Below are 27,382 nucleotides of genomic sequence, written 5' to 3' on the forward strand. Positions count from 1 at the left end.
TTAGTTGTAGAGTCATTGTGAACATACCATAGGGAGTTCCCATGTATCTTGTACCCAGTTTCCCTTCTTGTTAACATGTTACATCAGATAGCACATTTGTCACGGTGAATGACCAATACCGATGCATTATTATACTGCATTCACATTTTCTCAGTTTTACCTAATGTCCTTTTTCTGTCTCAGGATCCCATCCGGGATAACCCATTACAACTAGTTGTCATGTCTCCTTAGATGCCTCTTGGCTGTGACATTTTCTTACATTTTCCTTGTTCTTGATGACCCTGACAGTTTTGAGGAGGACTGATCAGGTATTCTTTAGAACATCCCTCAGTTGGGGTTTGTCTTGATGCTTTTCTCGTGAGTAGACTGGGATTGTGGGTTATGGAGAGGAAGATACAGAGGTGAAATGCAGTTCTCATCACATCATACCATGTGTGGTTCTCGTCACATGCTAACAACATGACTCATCGTTGATGGTGACCTTGACCTTTGATGGCTGAGGTCATGTTTGTGGGGTCTTCTCACTGTAAAGTTACTCTGTGCTGCCTTTCCATACTGATTTCTTTGGAAGGAAGTCACTATGTGCAGCCCACACTTAAAGGGTGGCGGTTATGCTCACCTCTAGAGAACTGAGTATTTACCAAAATTATTTGGGATTCTGCATGGAAGATTGTATCAGAATGGACTCATGGAAGTTCATCGTATACTTTAGTAGATTTATTTTGTTGCTCAAATTGAGCCAGCTTTGGCCAGTGAGAGCTCTGTCAGTTGGCTCGTGTGTCTCTCTGATGTGTCCCCATCTCTCTGGCCGCATCTCTGGGTTCACCCACTAAGTAAGCAGCAAGGGCAAGTGCAGCACTGGGCAGTGCACTTGACTGGAATGTGCCTTCCCAGTAGGATGAGCGCTGCGTTCTTGCCCTTGCCACGCCTGTCCTTCCCTGCCGGCTCTGTGGTGCCTGAGGTAGGGCTGAGCACCCGGACACTGTTCCTACCACTTGCCCCTTGTGCAAGTTCAGACTGGATCTCTGTGCTGTTATGATATGGGAGGCAGGGCTGACCAGGATGGTCATCTTGGTTCAGTGCTTTAGTCCAAACTAACAATGAGCTCCTTGTGGGGCAAGCAGCATTGTCCTTCCATTAGGGACAGTCCCCTGTAGTCATGTCAAGGGGACAGTGGGAGGGGGCGGAGATGATGCTGGGGATCCCACCTAGCCTGAGAGGCGCCAGCCTGTCCCTGCTGCCAGTGTGAATCTTCTCCCTGGGCCTGGCCCCTGAGGACCCTGGCATGCACAGCAGTGGTGGTAGGACTCTTCATGGAGTCAGCTGTGCATGTGGCCCATGCTGGCTGCCAGTGTCCTCTGAGGCTGCACTTGTCTTTAGCCTCCCCACTCAAGCCATGTTAGACAAACAGAGAGAGATGCAGCAAGAGCTTATTGCACCAGGGACTGTGTTCACACTCTGCGTTCCATGTTGCCTTCACGGTAGCCTGTGAGACTGGGATAGGTGTGCTAGCCCACTTCCAAGTCCACTTCCATAGAGGAGGAGGGGGCAGTTCAGGCAAGTCCCTTGCCCAGCTAGTGAGAGAAGGAACCAGGATTTGAAATCAGGCTGTTTGGAACCTGTGTTCCTAACACCTGGGGGCCATACTGCCTCTTTCTGTGTTGGCATTTAGTGGCAGCTAGGAGCTGTCAAGATCTGACCTTTCTACCAGGCAGGTGAAGGAAGCGGGGTCCAGTGTGGAGAAGGTGACCCACCTAGAGGACAAGAACCAGGCAGGCCTCTGCTCCAGCGGGGCCTCTCACTTGGGCCCCAAGCCTTTCATGGTGTTTAAGGAACAGGATGGAAGTGGTGCTGACAGCAGATCTCCCAGCCGCGGGTGGGGACAGAGTCTTCTTCGGCTGCCCAAGGTACCAACATCCAGAGCAGCCAGGTGAGGAGGGGACCGTGGTCTCGCTCTTCCCAGACCACAGACCTTTGGTTCCTGCTCCTCAGGTATCCTAGCTGAGGTGGTGCCCAGAGAGCTGGCCCAATTCGCTGGTCTGTGCTCCAAAGTGAGGGAGATGGTTCTGGATAGGTAGGAAGGTGAGATTATTTTAATTTTCCTCCTATTTTTTCCAGCAAGGTCTGTGATTATTACATTAATCTTCTAGGCGAAGTTTTTACGACTGATCCCTCGCCGACTATGAGAAGTTTCTCCATCCATTACTAAGAGGGAAACAGACCCTGGTGGGGAGGAAAATATTTGTTACATCTTATCAGGCTGACACACAATCTAACAACAATTACAGCAGCCCCATTTTTTGCACTATTTCAGCTCCAGTGTGAAAAATTGTTGTAATATTGAAGTGAGGCAGGGTGGGGGCTGGTCATTGGAAGTGGTTGAATATTCCAGGCTCTCAGCCCAGGCTCTCTTGGGTGCCACCCAGGGAGCCGATTGGGTGGCTGAGGAGAGGGAGGGAGGGATTTTCACATAAATCCCAGCACCCTGTCTCGTGTGCTAATGGCCCCAGAGATACTTGTGAGACTGGGAAGGGCTCTTGAAAGACGCATCCCTGGCCGTGGCAGGGAAACCGCCTTGTGCCCTGCCTCATTTTCTCAGTGCAGACACCTTCTTACTGCAACATGTCTTAGGGTTGCATCTGCCAGATTGATTGGTAGGACAGTTTGTTTTTTAGGACTAAATGGATCGTGCTCTCACACTAGAAAGTGACTTCTTGGTTAGCAAACCTTTCTTAGCCATTTGTATAATAAAATGGGGGTACAGAATGGGGGTGGGGTTGCACTCCCAGTCGACCTCTCTCTCTCAGAAACTGTGGCCAGCCCTGGGTGGAGCAGCTGGGGTACCCCCTGCTCTGGGAGGGCTGTGGGCAGAGGCGCAGTGGATGGGGACCAAGCGGTTCTGGGGCTCAGCAGGGCATGGCATTGATTGCATTTTCCTCCTCTGTGTGGCCCTTGGTCCTAGCCTCGTGAGTCTTTGGTTTCCTGATGTGAGAGTGGGAAGTTCATATGCCATAGACCCATGTGAGGACTTGGTGAAGTGACCCACATGTGGCTGCATCAGGTACCCAAGAGACTAACAGGCAGTAAAGAGTTCCTGATCCCTGGCCCACTTGGAAAGAGGTCACAGTTTGTCAAACTGGATCAAGCAGCCTGCTAGGCCTGCCCCTCCCTTTCGCAGACAGCTGGCACTTGGAAGGACCCTTAGGATCCCCCTGTGTTTGGAAAAAGCCCTGCAGCCCAGAGGGGCCAGCACTGGCTCAGGGCCACACAGCCCAAGAGCGGAGGGGATAGCACGGGGCAACTGCCAGAAACAACGCACTGCTTCTCACCAGGGCCCTGGCATCCCATCCTGGGTGAGGCTCAGCTAGGGCTGAGGCAGCCAGAGGGGGCGAAATGACCACCCCCTTGCCGCGACCAGCGCTGGTGTTTGTCAGGTCAGACCTGCTCTCATTTGGTGTCTGGAAAAGAGGTCCCTCGGGAGGTAGAACAGTGTTCACCCCTCCATTCATGGTCATCCATTCATTCTCCACACAGAAGTTCCTCTTCCTTGCTTCCTCCAGTGTGCGGCCACTCCCCTTCCATTCTGGGGAGAGCAGGATAGGGGGTGAGGGAGTCCTGGGCAGCGGGACTGGGGAGCTCAGGGCGCAGGGTGGGCCACGCAGTGGGGCCCCAGAATGGGGAAGGGGTGGGCCGGCCGCGGGGACTGCCTGTCGGCCCCTGCTGCCCTGCCGCCCCTCCCCGTCACTTGGCGGCAGGCACGGTGATTAATGGCCGGGCCATGCAGGCCGGGCCGCCATCAGCGCGCGTCTAGGCGATGGATGCGGCTGTCAGGCCGCCCCGGCCCGCACTGACCCCCGGGCAGGGGCCCGGCGCGATCAATGGGCGGCGCGCGGCGGGCGGCGGCTGGGCCGGCGCGATAAGATGGGCCGATGGGCGCCCGCCGATTGCCCGCTCCGTCACCCGCCGTCACCGTCACCGTCACGCCGCCAGCGCGCAGATCACTGCGCCGTCAGCGCCGCGTGATTAATGGGGACGCCGGCAGCTGCGGGGAGGGCGCAGGCACGCGGACCCCGCACCCAGAGGGACACGGTGGGGTGCGGGGTGCGCGCTGGGACGCCACACACAGCACACTGCACTTACACTGGAGCCACGTGCAGGGAACGGGGGACACGGCTGGGTGCGGGGTGCATGCTGCAGGTCTGCACACGGGGCACACGGTGCAGGTTTTCACTGGGCTGCGTGAGCGCGTGTGTAGTGGGTGGAGGTCCCGGTGCAGCCGTAACACAAAGGCCTGAGTTACTTAGGCCTGAGGGGTGGGAGGAGGAGGGACCACACCTGCTGTGACCTCTCTACCCCAACCCCTGCCTGGCCTAGGCCTCAGCCACCAGGTCCACCAGCCTCTTCAGCCTTTACAAGCCTGCCCACTGTCCCAACCATCTTTGAGAACCCAGACTTGACTGTCAGGACCCCGACCAAAACCCTTCCACAGGTCCCATGGCTAAATCCCAGGTTCCCCACCCTCCGGGCAGACCCGCAGGAATGCCGATCCTCGCCCCTCCACGCTGGCCCGCCCTGCTGTGCTCCTTTAGCAGACATCGCAAGTGGTCCCATCCCCCAGAGCTTCGTCCCTGGGTCGGGTCATGCTGTTGGGGACGCCCTTAGCGCTCTCAGTGCACGGTTGGCCCTGCTCGCGCCCCACTGGGTGACGGGGGCAGGAGCCGTCTGCCCCACCCCACCCACCCCCCGCCCCAGAGCGCACAAATCCCCACTCGAAGCGACCCGCCTCTCAGGCACTGCCCCTCCAGAAGAGCCCTGGGCCGCCGGGACCCCCTCGGGACTCGAGAGGGAGAGGCTCGCCCAACCCAAATACCCACATGGCGCTAGGGAGGAGCCGCGTGCCAGGTGTGCAGAGAGGGGGCCGGAGGGCTTCCCAAAGCCAGTGACAGGAGCGCAGCAGGGACAGTTGGGCGCGAGTGTGGGACTGACCCGAAGCCCGAACTGCCAAGGGGAGCGAGACAAGGGGAAGGGTGGGGGGCCCGGCTGGGTGGACTGGGGCCTATCCCATGGGCGGTGGGGGTCTCAGGGCCAAGCGGCAGCGGGGACAGTGCCAGCCGCTCTCCCTTTTCCCCTCGAAAACCACAGCCTCCCCAGGGCCGCGCGGCGCCCAGCGGGAGCTTGCGAGGACACAGCGCCCCCGCGTGGGTGGACACGCACAGAGCCGCGCCCGTGGCGTTTCAGTCCCAGGCTCCGCCCCCGCCGCGCTGCCCCCATGGGGGCGTGGTCAGGCCTAGCCCGGGGTTCCGAGATTCCAAGTCACACCTAGCACGACTTGGGAAGTCGCGACGGAAGTGTGCGACTTCCCAGCAGGAGAGGTTGAAGTCCCGGCAGGCAAGGAGGAAGGCGTGTGTGTCCCCACGTGCATGCGGGGAAGGAGCAGTGGGGGAAGGCTGAGTTGGGCTTTCTTTTTTTTGTTTTGTTTTGTTTTGTTTTTTGAGACGGAGTCTCGCTCTGTCGCCCAGGCTGGAGTGCAGTGGCGCCATCTCGGCTCACTGCAAGCTCCGCCTCCTGGGTTTACGCCATTCTCCTGCCTCAGCCTCCTGAGTAGCTGGGACTACAGGCGCCCGCCACCGCGCCCGGCTAATTTTTTGTATTTTTAGTAGAGACGGGGTTTCACCGTGGTCTCGATCTCCTGACCTTGTGATCCGCCCGCCTCGGCCTCCCAAAGTGCTGGGATTACAGGCGTGAGCCACCACGCCCGGCCTGGGCTTTCAATTAAATGTACATACACTTAGTTTTTTGATGGAAAATTGCCAAAGGCGTGTAGCGTGAAAAACCTCCCTCCACACCTGCCCCCTGCCTCCTGTTCCCTCTCCAGAAGTGCCTGTCTTACACCGGTGTGTTCCTCTAGAGATGGCCAGGACATGCGTGGGGCAGCACACACTCACAGCACCTTCTCAACACTCATTATGAAACATGTCACATGGAAAACTGCAAGAATTACAAGCGATCGCCTCTCAGCCTTTGGCTAAGATCAAGTGTAGTATGTGTTCTTATCAGTTTAATATCTGCTGTCTGAGGACAGTATATTAAATGGATTTTTGGAGCAGGGAGATGGAATAGGACCTTGCTCCTTCCACTCCATGTGTCCACCTGGTATTGCAGTACCTCCAGGAATAGTGCACCTTCTTCGGGGGAATGAAAAAAAGGATTTCAGGTGAGCCCCCATATCCCTGTTGTCTAGGCACTGCCCATCCCTGTCTGCCTGCCAGTCTGCCTTGTCAGTCTTCTGTGCATTTCAAAGTGAGTTGCAGACACAACCACCTCCGTAGTCAAGCACGTGTATCTTTACCTAGAGTTCAGTACTTGATTACAGTTTTTTAATTTTTTTTTTTTTTTTTGAGACGGAGGTTTGTTCCTGTTGCCCAGGCTGGAGTGCAGTGGCGCAATCTCAGCTCACTGCAACCACCCCCTGCTGGGTTCAAGTGATTCTCCTGCCTCAGCCTCCCAAATAGCTGGGATTACAGGCACATGCCACCATGCCCAGCTAATTTTGTATTTTTAGTAGAGATGGGGTTTCTTCATGTTGGTCAGGCTGGTCTTGAACTCCTGACCTCAGGTGATCTGCCTGCTTTGGCCTCCCAAAGTGCTGTCATTACAGGTGTGAGCCACTGTGCCTGGCCACTTATGGTTATTTTTAAATGTAAAAAATACAGTGAAATGCACAAATCCTAAGTGGAGCATTCCATGAGTCCTGACTAATGAAACCAAACTCCAGTGAAAGATATTACTATTGCCCAGAAAGTTCCTTGTGCCAATCTCTAACACACTAGAGGCAACCACTGTTAGATTTTTTTTTTTTTTTTTTTGCCATAGATTACGTTTTCCTGCTTTAGAATTTCATGTAAATGAGATCATACATGACTTGTTTCTTTCACTTAGCTTTTGAGCTTCGTCAATGTTGTGTGTATGGGTAGTTTGTTCTTTTTTATTGCTGGGTAAAATGCCACCGTGTGGATCTACCACATGTATCCATTGGTGGATGGTCATCTAGGCTATTCCCTATTTTTCAGCTATTATGAAATTCTGTACAAGTCTTTGTATAGGCATACATTTTCATCTTGGGTTTCAATACCCAGGAATAGAATAGCTGGGTGTAGGGTGTGTGTCTAGTTTTATGAGAAATTGCTACGCCTTTTCCTGATGTAGTCTGTTAGTTGCTTCCTACCCCGCTTTTAAACACAAATAGGAACATACGCTGTTTCTTGCTTTCTGTATTTTTCCTTGACAGCATGTCTTGGAGATTCTTCTAACTCAACATATAAAGAATGTCCTCCTAGTTCCTTTCCACAGGGAGGAGCTGCTGTAATTTATTCACCCCCCTCCGATAGGCATTTAGATGTTTCTAGCCTTATTGAGCTGTGCTTTGAAGGATGAACAGGAGCTTGTCAGGCAGACAGCAGAGGGAACAAGGCCCACAGGTTAGACAGACACTGCAGAACCCTTTCTGCTGGGGCATGAGCTTTCGAGGGGAGAAGCACCTTCTGTTCCATTTCCCCATGGGGCTCAATAATGTTTGCTGTGTGGAAAGGAGTGGGTGATGTGGCCCTAGAACGGATTGGGGCAGGGGAGTGAGGTGGGCACTACCACTTAGGGGCACACCTGGCTCTCCAGAACCAGGCATTGGTGGGTGCTGAAGTTCAGGTTGGGGCTTCTGCTGACTCTCGGACAGTGCCACATGCCCAACTCCTGGCCCTTGTCAGGAATCTGTTGCTCTTCCCCAGGCCATGGGGCTCAGACCCCTCAGGAATGAGATGGGAGGCTCATACCAGCCTTCCTGAGGACTTCATGCTGGCCTGGCTTCAGCAGGAGCAGGCTGGGGAAGTACCTGCAGGCAGGACCAGCAACCAGACAGGGACTTGGGGTAGGAAGTGAGCCTTAGGCTTTTTGTCCTGGCTCTGGAGCTAAGTGACTTTTGGCTGCACTCTATTTCCCTAGGCCTCAGTTTCTTCACCTATAAAATGGACAGACTTGTTTCCTCCTGGGCCTCTAGTGGGGTGAAGTGAGAGCACATGTAGGAAGTGGCTGGGACGGTGCCTGCCCCAAGGGAAAAAGAAGAGTAAGCCTTACCACCCATCTCTGAGCATGAGTTCCCTTTGCACAGGAAGAGCCAGGTGGAGAGACGCCACAGTAAGCCACACCAGGGCCTGCCATCTCGAAGCACGCGTGGCTGCTGGAATGTGGGCTCTGTTTGCCCTCAGGTGAGAGGGGCCACGGCCACAAGTGCAGCCAAGTACCTGAGGCACGAGAGATGGCCTACTGCTTCCCTGGGGCGGCAGGTTTTCTAACATATTTATATTGGCAAGCACCCTGCCTGCCTCAGCATTTCACAGCGCCTGGCTGGTCTGGAGCCTGAGGCCACGTGCTGTGCTCCTGTCCAGGGCTTCCCTGAGCCTGCTCCTGGGGCCAGCAGGTACAGAGGGAGCGCAGGGCAGACCTGGCTGCACATGTGTCCTGGCAGTCTCAAAACAGTGCTGAGGTGTGGCTTCTGCAAGGCCAGGCCCACACCTGTCCATCAGGTGGTCTCAGAGGGACCATCCTGCTCTGACCCAACTCCCCTTGGAAATCAGTTTCTAAGACAAGGTCTAAGACTACAAGTAAATACTGAGGCTGGAGCCCACCTAGGAGTAACGACCTCCCACAGCCCTGGTCAGGCCTGCCCTGGGGCTGCCCTCCCACCTACCCCTCAAGTTCCTGAGGAAGCACCAGGCCCGGGTGGTGGGGATGGCAGGTTTGGGGTGAGGCCCTGTCCAGGATTGGGGAGAGTGGAAATGTGGCCTACCACTGGGGGCTTGGTGTGGAAACAGAAAGACTTTTAGACACGTTCTAGGGGAGCAGCCACAAGCCTGCCACTCCTACCCACATAACAGTGGGTCCTTCTGGCTTGGCTACAGGTCAGGTCTGAGGCCAGCCTCACAACCAAGGTAAGACTTCTCCAATCACCAGCTGGGTACTGGAGCTGAGGCTCGAAGGGCTTCGAGTTATGGGGCGCTAGGCTCCTGCTAGAAGGTTCCCACTCTTCCACAGGGTGGCAGGTGCCCTGGCTCAGCGGAGGCCTCTGCATTCTCACGGGACAGCTGGTGCATTCTGCCTCACTGGCAGAGCCCTGCAGTAGCGCCACATGTGGCCCAGCAGCCATTTCACTTTATCACAAATGTGAGCACCAGGCTGACATGACCACTAGAAGGGAACTTTTCCAGGCAAAATGCCTGAGTGCCCCAGCCAAGCCTTTGACATAAGTTGCACTCAAGCTTTGGGCCTCACTGTCCTTTTGGGGAATAAAATATAATTTAAAATTAAGAGAACATGACCAAGTACCTTGTAAAAAATTGGCTTTATTTGTCACTTATTCACCTTGTCTCAGTTATGCCATTTTGGCGTCCACAGTGACAGTCCCCTGGAAGCTGGGGTCAGTCCCCACCCACCCACCATGACCATCACCCACAGGGTGTGAGTATGGGCCTTGCAGGGCCCAGCCGATGGTTACAGGCTGCAGGCAGGACTATGGGGCTCCTCCTGAGGCCTGGCGCCCTCCAGTCCCCAGCCCACCAGGTTGGGTACAGCTGCCTGCCTGCAAGAGGCCAAGCATTCCTAAGCATGGGCTGGGGAGGTCCTGCCCCTCTGTAGCAGCAGAGTGGACAGGGCAGCGGGAGAACCATGTGGGTAGGAGGGCATCAGGTCTCAGAGCCTCTCCCCTGCTCAGGACTGGGTCTAGACAAGGCCACGTGTGATAGGGTGGTAAGCCCTGGAACATATGGAGGACCCTGGGGCCCATCTTGGTTCTGCTGCTGAGTTGCTGGGTGGCTTTGGGCAAGTCCCTTCTTGTCCCTTGGTCACTCTGTTTCCTGGCTAGCACTGCCAGCGAGGTCTCCAGACAGAGTGTGCCCCTCTGCCAGGCTGTGGTGGTGGCCCTGTGCTTCGCAGGCTGCCGTGTGCCCACTGTCAGTGTGGAGTCTCCCCGATAGGCTGCATGCACCCCCAGGACCCCTTCTTAGGATTGGGGCATCCAGCAAAACATTCTTGGTCCCACCAATGTCTAAAGCCAGCTCGAAACCTCAAGCTCCTCAGGATCTCAGTACCCAACTCTGCTGCCCTTGCTGCCAGGCAGTGCCTGTCCTAAGAGGGGACTCCCTCAAGGACAGAGGGATGGTGCCCATCCCCAGGACCTGGGACACCTGTCAGCACAAACAGAACTTATTCCAGATATAAACATGAGTCTTCTTATTTCAAACACTGGAGCAACTGATCAACACCACCACAGCCCACGCACCCCGAACCTGACTTCACTACCAACCTTGAGCCTGCACTGTCCTCTCTGCTGACGACACTGGTGATGCAGAAAGGAAGTTGGTGGCGTCTGCTCACTTGTGTGCAGTCCTAAGCATGGTAAGAAAACTGAAAATACAGCTGGGTGATCTTCAGCCCAGAAGGTGTAGTGGCTTGTGAGCACTAAGTCAGTTTCTGTCCATGTCTGATAGCCACCACAACGTCTCCCCTTGCTAGGGCAGCCGCGAGGAGATGCATCCAGTGATGACTGGCAGAATCTAGACAAATGGACATCACTGCAAGGGTCTGTCCCCCTAGCTTGGCCAGGCTCAGTTTGGTAGAGCTGATGACCCAAGTGGACTAAACATGGAGCTAGCAGAAACAGGCAAACTCTAAGTCCAACCAGAAGAGTCAGCTAGAAGAGCCAACAGGTGCACACAGACAAATCCGCAGACGGCCGGGAGTGTCTTCTGGGAAAGCCATCCCTCTCTTTTGGAAGAAGTTCTGTCCTTAAAAAAATCACTTTTAAAATAGGGGAAAACAATGGTGTCTTAAAGAGAAAAACAGTCCTAAGCCAGATATTCCCACGCCTGATTGTGAAGGAGACATGCCAGCAAGGTCCCACGTCTCCGGGAAATACATGATCCGGTCCCAGCTTCACACCCTACTGCCAAAATGAAACGTAGACATTTCAGTTTTTGTGCTTCCAACCAGAGTGAGAAATTCCCTTCGTAGGGAAACAGGTGAGACTGCTGCAGCCGCATACGGCACTGAGAAGGTGCAAAGGTTAAAACAAAAGTTACATGGACACTTGGGGACAATCCTGTACCATTCCCACTTCTCTGGCAGTCGGCTGAATAAAATTTCACTTTCACAGTTCTTTTTGCCAATGCCAGGATAAAAAGCAAAATTTTAAATTGGAAAATGTCTAGCACTTTACACAGTGGAATGAAAGAATACGAAATTCAAAAACATTATTAAACAAAAGTCCATATGCCGCAGCAGCATGCGCCATGATGAGAGCCCCCCTTCCGAGGCGCTTCTGGAGCAGCTTCCTCAACCCGTCCGGGAGACGGGCTCAGAAGAGCAGGGCCCCCATGCTGCCGACCTCGCTCTGCTCCTTCACGAAGATCTCAAAGTACTGGTAGATGATGGTGACCGCGAGCAGGATCCCAGTTCCAGACCCAATGGCGCCCAGGAAGTCAGCCAGGACCGAGAGGGCCCCGATGCACAGCCCACCGAAGGCCGCGGCTGTGGGGATGTACCTGGGGAAGGGGACACAGTCAGCTCCGGGACACCCACAGAGCCCCCCTGTGAGCCAGGTGGCCAACAGGCTCACCTGGGACTTTGGGACCTAATGCCTCAAAGGCCCCTCTGCTGTCTCCTTGAAAGTCATCTATATCTAGTGCTCCAGGCCAAGGCGCTGCTGTCCAGGCAGCGGCCACACTGGCCATAGTAGCCAGGGGACTGTAACTAGACCAAACTGAGATGTCACATGAGATTTTGGAGATTTAATTTGAAGACAAGGATGTAAAATATCTCATCATGGTTTTTCTTACATTAATTATAATGTTGAAATGATACTTTGGATATACTGGGCTAAATATATTAAAATTAATTTCACCTGTTTCTTTTTACTTTTTAAATGTGACTTCTAGAAATTAAAAAAATTACATGTGACTTGAATTATATTTCTACTGCAGAGTGCTGTAAATTCAGCAGCTTAATATTAAGAGAATGAATTAAATTGCCTACCATCCCTGCTAGGGATTAGAAAATAATGTGAAGTTTGCAATTCTGGCTTTTCCTGTGGTTGCTTCCTTTAGGTAAGGCCCATAGGACAACCCGGTCTGCAGCTGACTTTGTAGACAGCTTTGTAGGAATACAGCCATGCTCATTTGTCTGTGTCTGTCTGGCTGCTTGTGAGTGACGATGGAAGAGATGAGTAGTTGTAATGGAGACTGTGCAGACCGAAGAGTGCTGTGGCAGCATCTAAGGTCACCTGGACTTTGCCCTTCCTCACCTAACTGCTCCATCCCCAAGGGGACGGCTATATCTGGCACCATCACCTCTGGCCCAAACTCTTGCCACAGCCCGGCAGGTATGTGGCCTCCCCCTCTCCCTCTCTAGTGTGGTTTCATGTATTAGCACTGACCTTCCTAAGACACTGCAGGCTCCATCCCTTCTGCCCTGCTTCAAACGTAAATCAACCCCTTCCGTGCCCAGCCACTGCCAGCTTCTCTAGCCTTACCGCCATCTCAGGCCCCAAAATGCACTCAGACGCCAGGACCTGCCTGCTCTGAGCTCAGAGTGACCCTCCTCCAGGGCGCTCTCTTCAGCACCCCACCGGCATGAGCCAGGGTGAATGAGGGTCCCGCTGCCGCTCACAGCTGTTGCTCTCAGAACCCTTCCCACACTGTCTCCCACCCGCCTGGCCACATGCTTCCATCTCCTTACCCAGTGGCTACCTCTGGAGGAGAGGGGCTGTTAAAGTGTTTATCTTTACGTCTCCAGTGTCCAGTACTTAGCAAGTTCATAAATATTTAACATTTAGTTCTGTCCTATAACCCAAGGATAAGATTTAGTGACCCAGTAAGTGCTAGGGCCTATCAGGATGCCCTGCGTGGAAAGAAACAACACATGTCCAGAGATGGGAGGTTGGGGACCTGGGGCCGCCACTCACCGATTGAGTTCATGGACCATGGAGGTCTCTCGGTGGCCTCTCATCACCATCTGCTGCTCCTTCAGCTGCTTTGCAACCTGCAGGGTGCCCACAGGGGAGAAGTTGGAATTGGAGGTTGAAGGGGAAACAGGCATTCCAAGTGGTACTAAACAGTACCACTTCCAGCATTTCCAGCACTGACAATAGATCGCCTCTTCCAGCACTGACAATATTCATACAGAGAACTTTAAAACTGCTGCAAGGAAGTCGTATGACAAAGTCTAACTTTACAGTGTGGATTCAGATTCTCATACCTACAGCTGATCTACTGGCTGAGCTCCATCTGTCAGCCCTTAAAGGAGGACGATCTGTCTGCATGTGTCACAGACCACTATTTATGATGAGGTGACAAATCCACACCCCTTATACTAGCCACACTTTCATCACCCATCTAGAAGGTTTTGCTTCTACTTACATCTTTGGCAGAGGAACCTGAGACCTCAATCCACGTTTTGGAGAAGAATGCACAGGAGCCCAGCATGAACACTATGTATACAACTGCATGGACCGGGTCTTCTAACACAGAGCCAAAAGATTCTGGAGGGGACAGGTAATAGCAAAGGCCACCAACTGGATAAGCACGTGCGGGACCCCCAGAAGATGTGTCCTGGGGAAGAAGAAACCAAACGCGTGTAAGTGCTCCTCATTTTACTTTAGCATCAGGGCAAAAATAGTTCTGAGCAGATGAAAGAATGCAATTTTACTCGGTTCCCATGGTACAATTTTCTTCCTGAAAAGATAATTTAATGTGCTGAATTTGTAAAAGTTCAATGGAAAATATCTTTGGATGAAATATCTGTTCATGAGCAAGACACACTGACAGAAACCACTCCAACTAGCTGCACTGCTAGCTCATCTTCGAAGAGCCTACTTACCGACCAGGTGCCCAGCAGGCTGACCAGCAAGTTGCCACTGAAGCGAGCTGAGAGCATTTGGGAGATGACATAAAGGTTGGACACCAGGGCAGACTGCAGGATGATGGGGATGTTGGACGTATAGAAGAGCTTGATGGGGTAGGTGTTGTACTGGCCGCGGTAGCGGGCCGACTTGATTGGCAGGTCCACTCGGAAGCCCTGAGAAGCCAAACAGAACCAAATCCCCTTCACTGCTTCATTCCAGCCTGCTGCACAGAAGCACAGTCCAGCCAGGGACTATCCAGTGGGCCACAAGGGAGGAAATCCTGTGTGCTGGTTCTGGGGCTCCCAGTTCTGAGAGCTCGTGCCCATTCCTTACCCACCACCGTACTCCTGCACTTTGGGGGAACATCCAGAACGGGCCCAGAAAAGCTGGTTTAAAAATACACCGAAGGCTAGGTGGGGTAGCTTACATCTGTAATCCCAGCACTTCGGGAGGCCGAGGTGGGAGAATTGCTTGAGCCCAGAAGTTCGAGACCAGCCTGGGCAACACAGTGAGACTCTATCTCTACAAAAAATAAACAAAACTAGCCGGGTGTAGTGGTGCACGCCTGTAGTCCCAGCTACTCAGGAGGCTGAGGTGGGACAATCACTTGAGCCTGGGAGGTCTAGGCTGCAGTGAGCCGAGATCACGCCACTGCATTCCAGCCTGAGCAACATGATGAGACCCTGTCTCACACAAAACAAAACATGGAAGTGAGCACGCTGGAATGATCCTTTTTTTTTTTTTTTCCCCCAAAAGACAAAGCCTATCACATTACATCCACATCTGTGTGGAATATGGAGAAAAGCCTGGAGGCCACACACCCAAATCCCAACGGCGTTTCTCTCTAGCTGGTGATGTTTCCTGAGCTTTTACACTGGCTCTGAGGCAGAGCCACTACAGCAGTGGCCTCACACCTTGCAACAGTTCCTTACGGTGTTTTTAATCATAAACAGCAAAGCTAAACTTTTCTAGGAATACCACCTCTCCCTCTGAAACACTTGGAGAATAGAAAGGGTTTATTTTTATGAACTCCCAGTACCTATAACAGGGCTCAGAATACAGAGGATTTAAAAATTAAATACTTAAAGCTGGGAGCGGTGGCTCCCGCCTGTAATCCCAGCGCTTTGGGATGTGGAGGAGGGCGGATCACGAGGTCAGGAGATCGAGACCATCCTGGCTAACACGGTGAAACCCCATCTCTACTAAAAATACAAAAAATTCACCGGGCATGGTGGCAGGCACCTGTAGTCCCATCTACTAGGGAGGCTGAGGCAGGAGAATCTCTTGAACCTGGGAGGCAGAGGTTGCAGTAAGTTGAGATTGTGCCACTGCACTCCAGCCTGGGCAACGGAGCAAGACTCCGTCTCAAAAAAAAAAATTAAATTCTTAATGATCTGACTGCAAATTCTGGCAAAGCCCCTAAAGAGTTAGCTTTTTATTAAGCAGGAATCTGGCTTAGTCTCAGAAGGAACAGGAAAAGCATGTAGCTGGTATAAATACCTTTCACAAACATCAAACTACCTTTTATCTCTGTCCCTTCTTTTTAATAAACACCAAAAATACAAAGTGGACCATCAAAAAATACAAAGATCAATCCAATTACAGGGAAACAACTAGCAGCTCAGGTTTCTTACTCAGAAGCAAGTTTAAAAGATGGAATACTTTTAAAGGTAAGACAGCTCAAGAAGATAGGCCTTTTCCGAGATGCTGAAGTTACCTATAAATATCATACACACTTTCTATAAGAGAGCAATGAGGTTTCAGAGCTACAGTACTTTTTGCTTCTCTTGCACTAAGAACTTAGAAATACATCTTCTTACCTGTTGATAGGCCCAACCCAAAGGAACATGATTTCACAAATGTTAGAACTGCCTTCATTTTGTTTCGTTAATGGCAGGTCCCATGACTCAATGAACGTGCTTGTCCAGCTCATCTGGAAACCTGCTGCCTTCAAATACCATCTCATTGTTTCAACACAATATGATGACAGTGCACCCCATAGAGTGGGGGACTGCACACAAGGCATTCTGACACTTAAATCCAGACCACGGAAACTCCCTGGGGTTGGATGTGGACGCACCTGGAAATAGATGACCACTGCAAAGACAAAGATGGTGGCGATGAGATTCATGAGGTTGGGGAGATTCTGGCGGTAGAACGCCTCCCGAAGGGCTCGGACCTTGTCTGTGCGTGTGGCCAGCAGATGGAAAAGTGCGATGATAGCACCTTCAAATTCCATTCCTGTTGGCAAAGGAGGACACAAATGTGAAGGAACAACCAGGCAACTCAATTTGCTTCTAGGCTTCTTAGCAGAGAAAATAAAAAGAGGAAAACAAACTTAAGTTATTAGACACATGGTGCCCATAGCCACAGGGATACAACATGTATTCTACTCATCCCTCACTTCTCTTCTGTAGAGAATTCAAACTACAGAAACGGGCTATTCTGTTTTGTTTTGTTTTCTTTTTTGACAGGGTCTCTCTCTGTTGCCTAGGCTGGAGTGCAGTGGTGTGGCAGCACCTCACTGCAGCCTCAACCTCCTCCTCCTGGGCTCAAGTGATCCTCCTATCTCAGCCTTCCGAATAGCTGGGACTACAGGCGTGCTACCACACCTGGCTAATTTTTTATTTTTTATTTTTGTACAGTTGGGGTCTCACTATGTTACCCAGTCTGGTCTTGAACTCCTGACCTCAAACGATCCTCCTGCCTCACCCACCCAAAGTGTTGGCATTACAGGTGTGAGCCACAGCACCCAACCACTATTCCACTTTTTAAAATTAACTAGTCTCATTTCTTAGGCACATGAGTCAGTGGCCACCAGAGGTGTGGAATGATGATAATTTACAAAAATAAAAGCAGACTCTGCTGAACTCTAGCTGGAAGGGTCATCCACTGAAGAGGGGACTCAGAGCCGGCAAATCTACTTTCCTGGAAAATCCTGAGAAGCACAAGTACCCATTCAACAGCTCTGAAGTGCAGGCTGCCCCTGGCTGGTGAGTGGGGAGGCTCCAGCTCTCTGCTCCTTACACCAAGGGTACAAGTACAGAGGATGTGCTTGCATCCACCATGTGGCCCCATCCAAATCACACCCTCCCAGGAGATGCTCCTGAGGGAGGCAGGCCTAGGGGTGGAGTGAGCTTACTGAGGGACTGAGGAAAACGGGAAGGGGACCCAATCTGAGAACGAGACAACGGAGTAACAAGTGAGAGGAAGGCGGGGAGTGTGGTGCATTATCAAGGCCTAAGTTTTAGACATTAGCAAGAAATTTACTTAAGCTAAAAAACTAAAAAGCGAAAGAAAGAAACAAGTGGTAACCTCTGCCGTTCCAGGACGGTGTAACCATCCCATAATGGAAGCCTGGCAACTCACAGTACTTCTACTGGCAGGAAGCTGGCATTACTTCCAGAAACAGGGTCTCTGTGGGCAGTGTGGGGTCATGGTATCGGTACTCTGAGGAGCACTTTTTAAAAAGTCAAATAGGAGTCGGGCACGGTGGCTCACTCCTGTAATCCCAGCACTTTGGGAGCATCTTCCTGGACCATTCAGAGATGACATGTCAGGCAGATCAGCTAACCAATGTGACCACTGACCTCCTCTGCTGTGGCTTCTGTGAAAGAGACACCATGTCCTAACTGGCCATCACATCCTCATCTCACCCTGTGGTGGTCTTTCGTCAGTTCCCATCCTTTCCACCTTTTGGTCCTGTGTGACAAGGCTGGCCTGTTTCCCCACGGTATCGAATTTGGGACTAATTCCCAGTTCTGGATTGTTCTTGCTGCCCAGGGAAGCAGTAGTGATTACTCTCTCTGCCTATAGAATCTCATTCAACAGCCTCCCCCATCCCAAGCCAAGCTGCAACGTCTCCAGGCACAGCTGCAAAGCTGCCGTCCCAGCTGTGCCCTCTGTGTGGCTCTCCCTCCAGCACCACTCACTGCCCACATGCAGGCCATGGGGCACAGCCCTTCCTGAATGCATCTCGTGTCAGCCAGGTCCCAAACATGAGCAACTGACATTTAGACACATTGACTTCAAGGCCAGACAAACCCACCTTTGCTTCTTAGTTTTCCCCCACCTTGAAAGTGCCTCTCTGGCCCCCTGTCTTACTTGCTTCCTCCAAATGCCCTGACACAATGCTCTCCTGTAGGATGGCTTGGTTGGGGCTGGATTACTGCTGTACACACCTAGCTGCTCTCTCTGCCTTTCAGTGCAGAGCAAATCACTCCTTCCAAACTCTGGCTCCCATCACTCAATACCCTGCTGCAGAATGGAACATGAGCCTCTGGCGGCTACTACTGGGCTGCTAAGCCCTGACCAGGGCCTTCCCCTCTGACTTTACTTCCTTCCCACTCAGGCGCTCCCCAAAGGCCAGTCACCATGATGGTCTTGTCAAATACCTGAACTCCTACAATGCGTTCCCTCTCCTGCCTTTTCACATCCTGCCAAACTTTGCCTTCCGGACCTGCTTCTCCCAATTTACCTTGGATTTCCTAAAATTATACAAAGTACCTAAGGAAGCATCAAATGTGATCTTGCCCAGTTTTCTCTATGGCTCCCTACTTCAAGCTCCACTATCCTTTGTAACCTGTTAGGCACATGCAGCCTTCACTTGTCTGGGGACCAGTTTTCCATCTCATTAATGAGATAATATGGTCTCTGGAGGCCAAGGACTCTGTTTCCAACATTCAATTGAAAGAAAACTCTCAAATAACGCATGATTATTTCTCCTGGAATGCTCCTCAGTGAAGAAGATATTTAGTGTCAAAAATGTTTATTTCCTTTCCCTAAAAAGTCACACTCTCTAAGGCTTCCCTTATATGTTTTGACCTTTTTATTAAAAACATGCTCTGTTACAAGATTTCTGTGGCACTTAGTGGATGTAGCACAGCATGCTAATATTTGATATGCATCTACCAGGAGCCAGGCATCACATAATTTCATGCTGCTTCTCATTTCATCCTGGTAACCAAGATTCAATGGTGAGGGAATCTGCCCAAAGCCACCTATGTACAACTAACAGGAACAGCCAGGATTTGAACACAGGTGCTAAGCTCCAAGTTCAGGCCTTTTTCAGAAAGCTGCCCCTTGCATGACCAAGTGCTTTGCTTTAGGAATTTCATTTTTAGAAATTTATTCACTGAGAGCAGCTGCCAAAATATACAAAGATGAACATATGAGGACGTTCACTGTTTCAATGTTAACAATAAAAACACCTGGAAATGACTTAACATTGTTTTATCGTTGCAATGTAAGGTTATACTGTGCTAAGAAAAGTGAGGCAGGATTGTGTATTCTGACATGCCGAACATCCAGGAGATATTTTTATATGAAAAGTGCAAGTTAGGTAGCATTATAATTATAAGCCTATTTGTGTTTTTAAAACTTTGCAGTTTTGGCCGGGCGCGGTGGCTCAAGCCTGTAATCCCAGCACTTTGGGAGGCCGAGACGGGCGGATCACGAGGTCAGGAGATCGAGACCATCCTGGCTAACACAATGAAACCCCGTCTCCACTAAAACTACAAAAAAATTAGCCGGGCGTGGTGGCGGCGCCTGTAGTCCCAGCTACTCGGGAGGCTGAGGCAGGAGAATGGCGGGAACCCGGGAGGCGGAGCTTGCAGTGAGCCGAGATCGCGCCACTGCACTCCAGCCTGGGCAACAGAGCGAGACTCCACCTCAAAAAAAAAAAAAAAAAAAACAAAAAAAACTTTGCAGTTTTAAAAACTTTTCTGATTTTAAAAATCAGAAGAGATAAACCTAAAACTGACATAATTTTTCTGTGGAACGGGGGGATTTTTGTCTTCTGCTTTGCACTGCTTAATCGTTTTTGCTGAAAGCTGTCGCCAATAGAGGAGCACAGGGCCCTTACCTCGGCCAGTGTTGACAGTGGTGGGGCTGAATGCCTTCCATACGATGGTTTCACAGATGTTAGTTGCAATGAAGAGGGAGATACCAGAACCAAGGCCATATCCTTTTTGCAGGAGTTCATCCAAAAGTAGGACAATTAAGCCAGCAACAAAGAGCTGTAAAAATTTAAAAATACAAGACTATGTGTTACTGCTCCCCATGGACATGGTTCCATCCTTCAGTAATTGGGTTCTCTGATATAAATGCTGAAGACAGAGTGAGATCACATCCTCAGTCCCAGACAGTGGTCAGTAAAGCCTTTCTCTGCTGAATTCCGGGGGCTAACCCAGAGTCTGAGGCTTCTGCTTCCTTTCAGTAGTAGTTCCTTTTAGGTGTGGTTGATATTCGTCATGTGAGAACTGTAGGTAAGTGTGAGGGGCTACTCAGAGGGAGATGTTAGCATAACAATTACCTGAATGGTGATTAGCAGGCAAATTCCAGCACCCATTTCAGAAGGGTCCCCATACATCCCGGTCATCACATACACGATAGACTGGCCGATAGTAATAATCATGCCAAATACTAGAATTGAAAGAAAGAAGTGTTTTCCAAGTGGGTCACTACACAGAGCAAAAGAAATAGTTCAGAAACACCCACTCAACGCCAGGCACAGGGGAGAACAAAGATGAAGAGCAGTGATACGACCTCCAAGGGGCTTGACTGAGAACATGCTAAACCATCACATCAGCAAAGTACATGATGAATCAAAAGCCTTTTAACAAAAGCACACTTGTTCTTTAGTTTCACCTTTTCCTAGATTCACTTGCTTTTTAATCATGGGAGGAGTAAAAGTGATACTTGGAAAATTTGTTCTATTCAAAGAAAATCAGGGAGCAGAACCTACTCCTGACAGCATCCGGAGACAATCTGGAGATGTCACACCTGCAGCACCCAAACTCAATGTCAGGCACTTGGGGTCTGGATGGCTCATGAGCTGAACTACAGATATGGGCCACCTCTCTAGGCTCACCATCCAGATCTGGGTCCAGAGGACAGAATTACTAGCTTTTGGGTAAAGTGATCCCTTCTCAAGTTTTTATTTAATGTGCTTTTAAAAGGAAAACCCCACATACCATCAATTTGGTTACTCTTCCCATTCCCTTAGCTACCAAGCTATTTCGGTCTAAGAGAAGCTTTCCTTCTTTTTTTTTTTTTTTTTTTTTTTTTTTTGAGACAGAGTCTCTCTCTGTTGCCCAAGTAGGCTGGAGAACAGTGGCGCGATCTCGGCTCACTGCAACCTCCACCTCCCAGGTTCAAGCGATTCTCCTGCCTCAGCCTCTGGAGTAGCTAGGACTACAGCATGTGCCACCACACCCGGCTAAGTTTTTGTATTTTTAGTGGAGACAGGGTTTCACCGTGTTAGCCAGGATGGTCTCCATCTCCTGACCTCGTGATCTGCCCGCCTCGGCCTCCCAAAGTGCTGGGATTACAGGCGTGAGCCACTGCGCCTGGTGAGTGAAATTTTTTTATAAAACACTTGCCAAATAACTACTATGTGCCAGGCATTGTGACAGTGATTATTTAATCCTTACGACAGCTCTGAAGTAGCCATTACTTCCTTCTAAGTAATAATGAAATGGTGTCCAAGGGTGCTAAGACCTCCAAGTTCTGATCCTTCCACTCCATTACACGGCCTCAGGGGCACTCCAGACACTCTCCCCTGCCTTGCCCGGCCCATCCCCAGCACCTAGCACCTCTGCTCTCCCAGAAGTGCTCATGCTAACACAGGCCATGGAGCTCCTACAGGGTTGGCAGGCCAAGGAGGTTGCAGCACAAAAGAAAAAACTGTTTGGGCTGGGCATGGTGGCTCACGCCTATAATCCCAGCACTTTGGGAGGCCGAGGCAGGTGGATCATGAGATCAGGAGTTTAAGACCAGCATGGCCAATGTAGTGAAACCCCATCTTTACTAAAAACACAAAAATTAGCCAGGTGTAGTGGCACGCACCTGTAATCCCAGTTACTCGGGAAGCTGAGGCAGGAGAATTGCTTGAACATGGGAGGTGGAGGTTGCAGTGAGCCAAGATTGCATCACTGCACTCCAGCCTGAGCAACGGAGTTAGACTCCATCTGCCCCCTCTCAAAAAAAAAAAAAGAAAACCTGTTTGTTGCCATTATAGCAAATACAAATTCTCCAACTATAGACATCAGATTATTCACAATCTTTCTTACACTTTTGGGCCCCGTTGAAGAGAGCTCGGTCTTTTGGGGTGTCACCAACTTCAATTATCTTGGCGCCAGCCAAGAGTTGCATTATAAGGCCAGACGTGACAATGGGAGAGATCCCCAGCTCCATCAATGTGCCTTGAGGAAACAGAGAAGCAAAACAGTCAATATTAGCTTGGAAACATAGTACATTATTTTAAAAATGAATGAGCAAAATTTGACTGAGTACCCCTTATATGAAACTAATGTGTTTCAGTTTCCTAGCTGCATTTAATTTAGAAAACCCCAAAATATCAATGATTAGTGTATAATTCAATTCATTCCGTTCAGCCTGCGAGGCAACATCTTATTCTGTTTAGGAAGTCACATGGTGTCTAAACAGAGTGCTGCATTTAAATTCACCATAAACAGATTCATTCTGGTTTTAGAGATAAGAAACGTTTGTCTCTTCATCAGTTAATAAAAAAAGGATAACATTCAAATAATTCCCAGAGTCTAGAAAGGGAGCCTGTACAATTGTATCTAGTTGTGAATAAGCCTCTACTTCCCATTATGTTAAAATGAGCTATACTTCCAACTGATTTGGAATTTAATTCAACCATGTTTTTAAAATGAGTTAATCAAATGCAGTATCAACATACACATTCAGAATCCTCCCCAGTCCCATAGGTAACTGGTTAAAGGATACAAAACACTGTTACATATTTTTTGACAATATATGTAACCTATAGATATGAAAAAGATACAGCTGAAAAACAAATTACATATTCTGAAGAATGTTATCAATGGAAATGTCATCATTTCAGGTATTCAAAAAGTATTCTAGTTGTTTTTCCATGTTTTTTATTCTCTCTATAGCATAGACTTATCTTGTCAATACAAGTTTTGTACTGCATTCAAATACGATTCCAAATATGATGGTATGCCTTGGTGCTGAACTCAGCATTTAATAAGGCTACTCAACACAGCACACTAACATTCTTCACTCTATTTTCCAAGTCACTCTCTAAGTTCCATATAAAGCCAAAGCCTATAATTTAACTAAGTGAAGCTAGGTAAGCCCACACTCTACAGAGAAAAGACAGAGAGAGCCAGAGTCCTACCTCTGTTAGAAGCTAGAATCACTCTCATCCAATAGAAAGGGTCAGCTGAATCTGAAGACATGATCCCAAACAAGGGAATCTGGGAACAGGCAAAGAGCAAAACAGTCAGCACACCTGTTTCCAGCTACTTTTATCCCCCTCCCCAATACGAAATACAAACCTTAGCTTACCTGGCAGCACACTAAGAAGATAAAGAGGGTGATAGCGGTCCACAGCACTTTCTCTTTAAACTGAATCTAGAGTAGAAGCGAATGAATTAAAGCAGGGGTTACTTTCAAAAGCAAATTAATAAAAATGGACTCCAATCAGACCCCTTTCTCTAAAAATGGACTCCAACCAGACCCTTTCCTCTGTTCAGCAGAGAAGCTGAACCATGTACCAAACATAAGCACCATGTACTGCGTAACTTCCACTGCACAGAGCACAATGCAAGGACCTATAGGCATCCCCCCAGCTCACCTCACACCACAGAGAGTTATCTTTATTTTACAACTCAGTCTTAGAAGACTAAATAATTTGTCCCAAACCGCAATGCTAAAGTGAGTTTGAGTCCCAAACTGTGCTTTTAACCATTAGCATTAACAGTTAAGACTCAAGATCGAAGAATGTCACAATAGAACATGACTTGTAAAACACACGAGCAACCACTTTTCATTTGAGTGTAAGTCACAAAACCTTGTTATTCTGGAGCCAAGTAATTTGGAATTGCTCAATAGTGTATTTTCTATGAATTAAAACAGTGTAATAAACAATATTGGGGAAGGGCAGGAGAATTGCACGTTTAACCTATTAGTAACATCTGTTAAGGATTTTCACATCTTCTCAGGTACAAAGGTTGCACAGGTGACAAGAATCGCTGAAAAGATGACTATTACGTATCATAAGAAAGGTTTAGACCTTCCACCCAAAGCCTCTGTCACTAAAGAGTAGAGCGGGAACTCTTCCAGGTTTTCTGCCTCTGAAACTGAGTGTCTTCACTAGTGTCTGCTGCCTACACTAGACTAATGGCTTTAGAGGGCTTAACAAATATGAATTATTGTACAGACGGAAGATTCTGAGGTTGAAATACCTTGTGAGAGACTGACAGTATTAAGTGAACAAAACTGTGTTCTTTAAAAACACTTCTAGGCAGGCACTGAGTCAGCATTCCCGGCCCTCTGGCCAGAACAGGAGTCACAGTCCTCTAACTATACATGCAGGCAAAGTAGGACACAGTCATACAGCCACACAAGGGTCTTGTGAATTAGTGTTCAGATACTTCATCCAAAGCTGAGGGCATTCACAGGACTCTTCTTCTCTTGAGAATGCTCCTCTTCCCACCTACCATCCCACCACACTAAGAAATTAGAAAATGGCCGAGAAAAGGCAACGCCATTTCAGACTAACCTGTCTGAAATGAATCTTGACGGGAAACAAAGAGCAGACAATTTTTTCAAGACTTTTTAATCACCAAGTCCCCTCTCCTGGTTACAATCAAATTTAACATCAAAACCCCAAAAGCTCTTTTTCCAAGTCCTGTCTCCTCTGCCTCTTAGTAGCCCCTAAATCCATTCTTACTCGGTACCACAGTTCATCCTCTGATGTGAAAAGCCTCTAAACCAACTCTAGTCCTCTCCCTTCCTTCCAAAGTGACATTCTCATGTCTGGCCCTTGTTATTCATCTCCTATTGTTCCCCACCTTCCATTATGTTCTATCAATAGGAACTACATCTAACAACCTCTCATCCAAACATGCTACACTCTTGTCACCAATGCCTTTGCAAACGATATACTCCTTTTACTTGGAATTCCTTTCCATCCCTTCAAGGAGACTTCTATTTGTCCTTCAAAACCACCGTAAGACATCATGTCTTCCAGAGTTAATCCCTTCCTGAGCCAATGCTATACCTTGCACATATTTCCCTGGTTCCATCTACCACACTGAGTTACAAGGCCAATGTCACATAGCTACTAAGGAGCGATGTAAAGAGTGGGACCTAGGCTTGCCTGCCTCCAGAGCCATACCCCTCCACTACACTGGAATTGAGGGGTAAAGTTTTACAAATTCGTCCATTAAAAAAAGCACATGGGCATTTCTATGAAACTATTTTAAGTAAAAAATGAAAGTGGATTCCAAGAACCCAAGTGTCCATGTGAATGCTTTAATAACAGTTTGAAAAATAATCTGAGGACACAAACATTTTATTCCCCACTCTCTAACCTAGGAACCTAACGAAACTTTTTTTCGTTATTTGATAGCTGCACTTATACTGGCAACACTCACTCCACACAATTTCGGATTCAACAGTTCTACATTTAATCTTTCCTTGTTTTAATACACTGGCTGTGAAAAGCAGCAGACTTCACAAAAGAATAGCCTTTATTCTCGCTATTGTGACAGCCTACATAAAAGGTACAAACTCATTTGTAAATACTAAAGTGACAGCCCTTCCCTTTAGCAGATGGATACAAAGGGCATCTCCTGGAAAAAAAAAAAAACCAACCCATGACCTGCTCCCGTTGGAGGTGAAAAAGGGAGGGTAACTCAATCTGCTATCCTAACTGAGGCCTTATTCATTCACGGCTCGGATCCATTTTTGGGACAGGGCAACCGGAGGCTTTGTTCTCGGAGCAACTTCCACCAAAGATGCTCCAAATACAGCACGATGACTTCGGTGGAAATTTCCACACAACCAGGTCACCTTTCGACAGCTCTCCGGAATAACAGAGCAGACTACACTCCAAGACAAGAGAAGGGAGAGTTTCCATTGCCGTGCTGAAGCCATTTTTAATCATACTGTAAACTTTCAGAGTCCAGACAGTTTCCTGAAACCTTCTTTGTTGGCAATTTGGGGTACTTACCTTCCTCTCCGGCTTCTGAATTTCCGGCAGGATGACACAGAAGGGTTTGATGACTTCCAGAAATTTGACTTTGATGAGAGAAACAAAACAGGAAGAGTTAGAACACAGAGAAGTAACCGTCCGCGCTACCCAGGGAAGCCTTCTGCCCAGGACGAGTGAGAGCAGTGGCCAGGGGAGCCGGCCGCACCCGGGACTCGTGGGGATACTCGAGAAGGGTCGGGGACACCGGCCGCGTTCTGCAGGGGGCCGAGCAGGGCTGGCCGGCGAGCTCTCGACCGCACGGGTGAGGGGAAGGGGAATCTGATCCGTCCCGGCCTCGGTAGAGCTGTCCCTGCAGGACTCACTTGCCATGGCGGCGGCTGCTCAGGCTCCGGGTCCCGCTTCGGCTCAGCTCTGCTCCGCGCGACGCGACGCTGCCCGCGGCCCAGTGTGTTCCACCGCACAGCACCTCCGCCGAGAGACACGTCAGTTCTAGCCCGGCGGCGAGCGGCACGGCGAGGCGCGGGGCGGGGCCGGAGCCGGGGACGGGGCAGGGCCTCGGGTCGCTTCCGCTTCCTGCCACGCGCGTCCGCCGGCCGCAGCGCCTCGCCGTGCCGCGCCGCTTACGCCGAGACCACAAGCCCCGGCATGCAGCGGGGCTCCTGGGGCCTGTCGGAAAGGAGCGTGGCGCGCGGGGGACGCCGGGACTGGCGGTGTGCGGCTTCGCAGACTTGGTAACGCGAGAGCGCGTGGCGAGAGTGTGTCGCGTCTCTGGAGACGGGGACGGTGCGGTCCCACGAAGAAACAGGCAGGCGCGAATCGTGGAGTGCGCCCGTGGCCCTGAGGGCAGGCGGAGACCCTGGTGGCTCCCATACGCGTAACAGCACTCACTGCTCTTTGACGTTAGTGAATAGAACGTAAGCTACCTGGAGCAGGGACCTTGTCCCAGCGTCGACCGCGGCGCCTGTCACCTCGTAGGTCTCAATCATTACCAGCTGAGTAGGGCGCGTGCTGGTGGGGCTTACCGAGCACCCTCGCTGGTTGAGTCATTAAGCAAACCCGGAGGCCTGTCGTGGGTGTGGGATCCCTTCCATCTGAGAACAATGGGATGAGTTTCTGGAGAGACTTGGCCCGAGAAGGGCCGGGGCAGCTCGGGAAGCAGTCTGCCTCACGGAAGAATTCAGGAAGGCCTCCTGGGAGAGTACCTTTGTGCCGAGCCTTGATGGATTCTGACGAGAAGGAATGAGGGAAAAGGGTGTTCCAGGTTGAGGAGACTGTTGTGGACAAGGCATGGCGGTGTGATTGCCAAGATGAGTGGGAAAGGGGGATAAGGGGTAGGTCAAGGGATGCTGGGGCTGGGGGTTGGAATTTACTTTCAGGCATCTGTAGTCAGTAGGTATGATGTCATCTAAGAGAAATAGACTTCATGCTGTGAGCGTTTAGCGGGG

General features: G+C 50.2%; 1 protein-coding gene and 1 pseudogene across 1 annotated transcript; one reads left to right on the forward strand and one right to left on the reverse strand.

Moving 5' to 3' along the window:
- The first annotated feature begins 6,006 nt into the window (after positions 1–6,006).
- Positions 6,007–6,187, forward strand: LOC126949577 (uncharacterized; annotated as a pseudogene).
- Positions 6,188–9,372: 3,185 nt separating this feature from the next.
- Positions 9,373–26,615, reverse strand: SEC61A1 (SEC61 translocon subunit alpha 1). The gene is made up of 12 exons (XM_050781723.1): positions 26,300–26,615; positions 25,956–26,023; positions 23,285–23,350; positions 23,115–23,193; positions 22,018–22,149; positions 20,259–20,368; positions 19,809–19,962; positions 16,026–16,186; positions 13,921–14,118; positions 13,461–13,652; positions 13,007–13,083; positions 9,373–11,588 (listed from the first exon to the last, which is right to left on the reverse strand). The coding sequence occupies exons 1-12, from the start codon at positions 26,304–26,306 to the stop codon at positions 11,402–11,404; spliced, it is 1,431 nt and encodes a 476-aa protein (XP_050637680.1). The 5' UTR covers positions 26,307–26,615; the 3' UTR covers positions 9,373–11,401.
- Between the last annotated feature and the right edge of the window lie 767 nt (positions 26,616–27,382).

The sequence above is a fragment of the Macaca thibetana genome, chromosome 2, assembly GCF_024542745.1.
Source record: "Macaca thibetana thibetana isolate TM-01 chromosome 2, ASM2454274v1, whole genome shotgun sequence".
In the NCBI taxonomy this organism is placed as follows: domain Eukaryota; kingdom Metazoa; phylum Chordata; class Mammalia; order Primates; family Cercopithecidae; genus Macaca; species Macaca thibetana.

What these genes read in the sequence shown, in the direction of transcription:
- SEC61A1 (XM_050781723.1), bottom strand. An exon ending in GCCTGCTAATCACCATTCAG is followed by an intron (nt 19,963 to 20,258) that starts GTAATTGTTATG and finishes AAATTTTTACAG; the next exon opens with CTCTTTGTTGCTGGCTTAAT. An exon ending in CAGGTTCCTCTGCCAAAGAT is followed by an intron (nt 13,084 to 13,460) that starts GTAAGTAGAAGC and finishes GGCACCCTGCAG; the next exon opens with GTTGCAAAGCAGCTGAAGGA.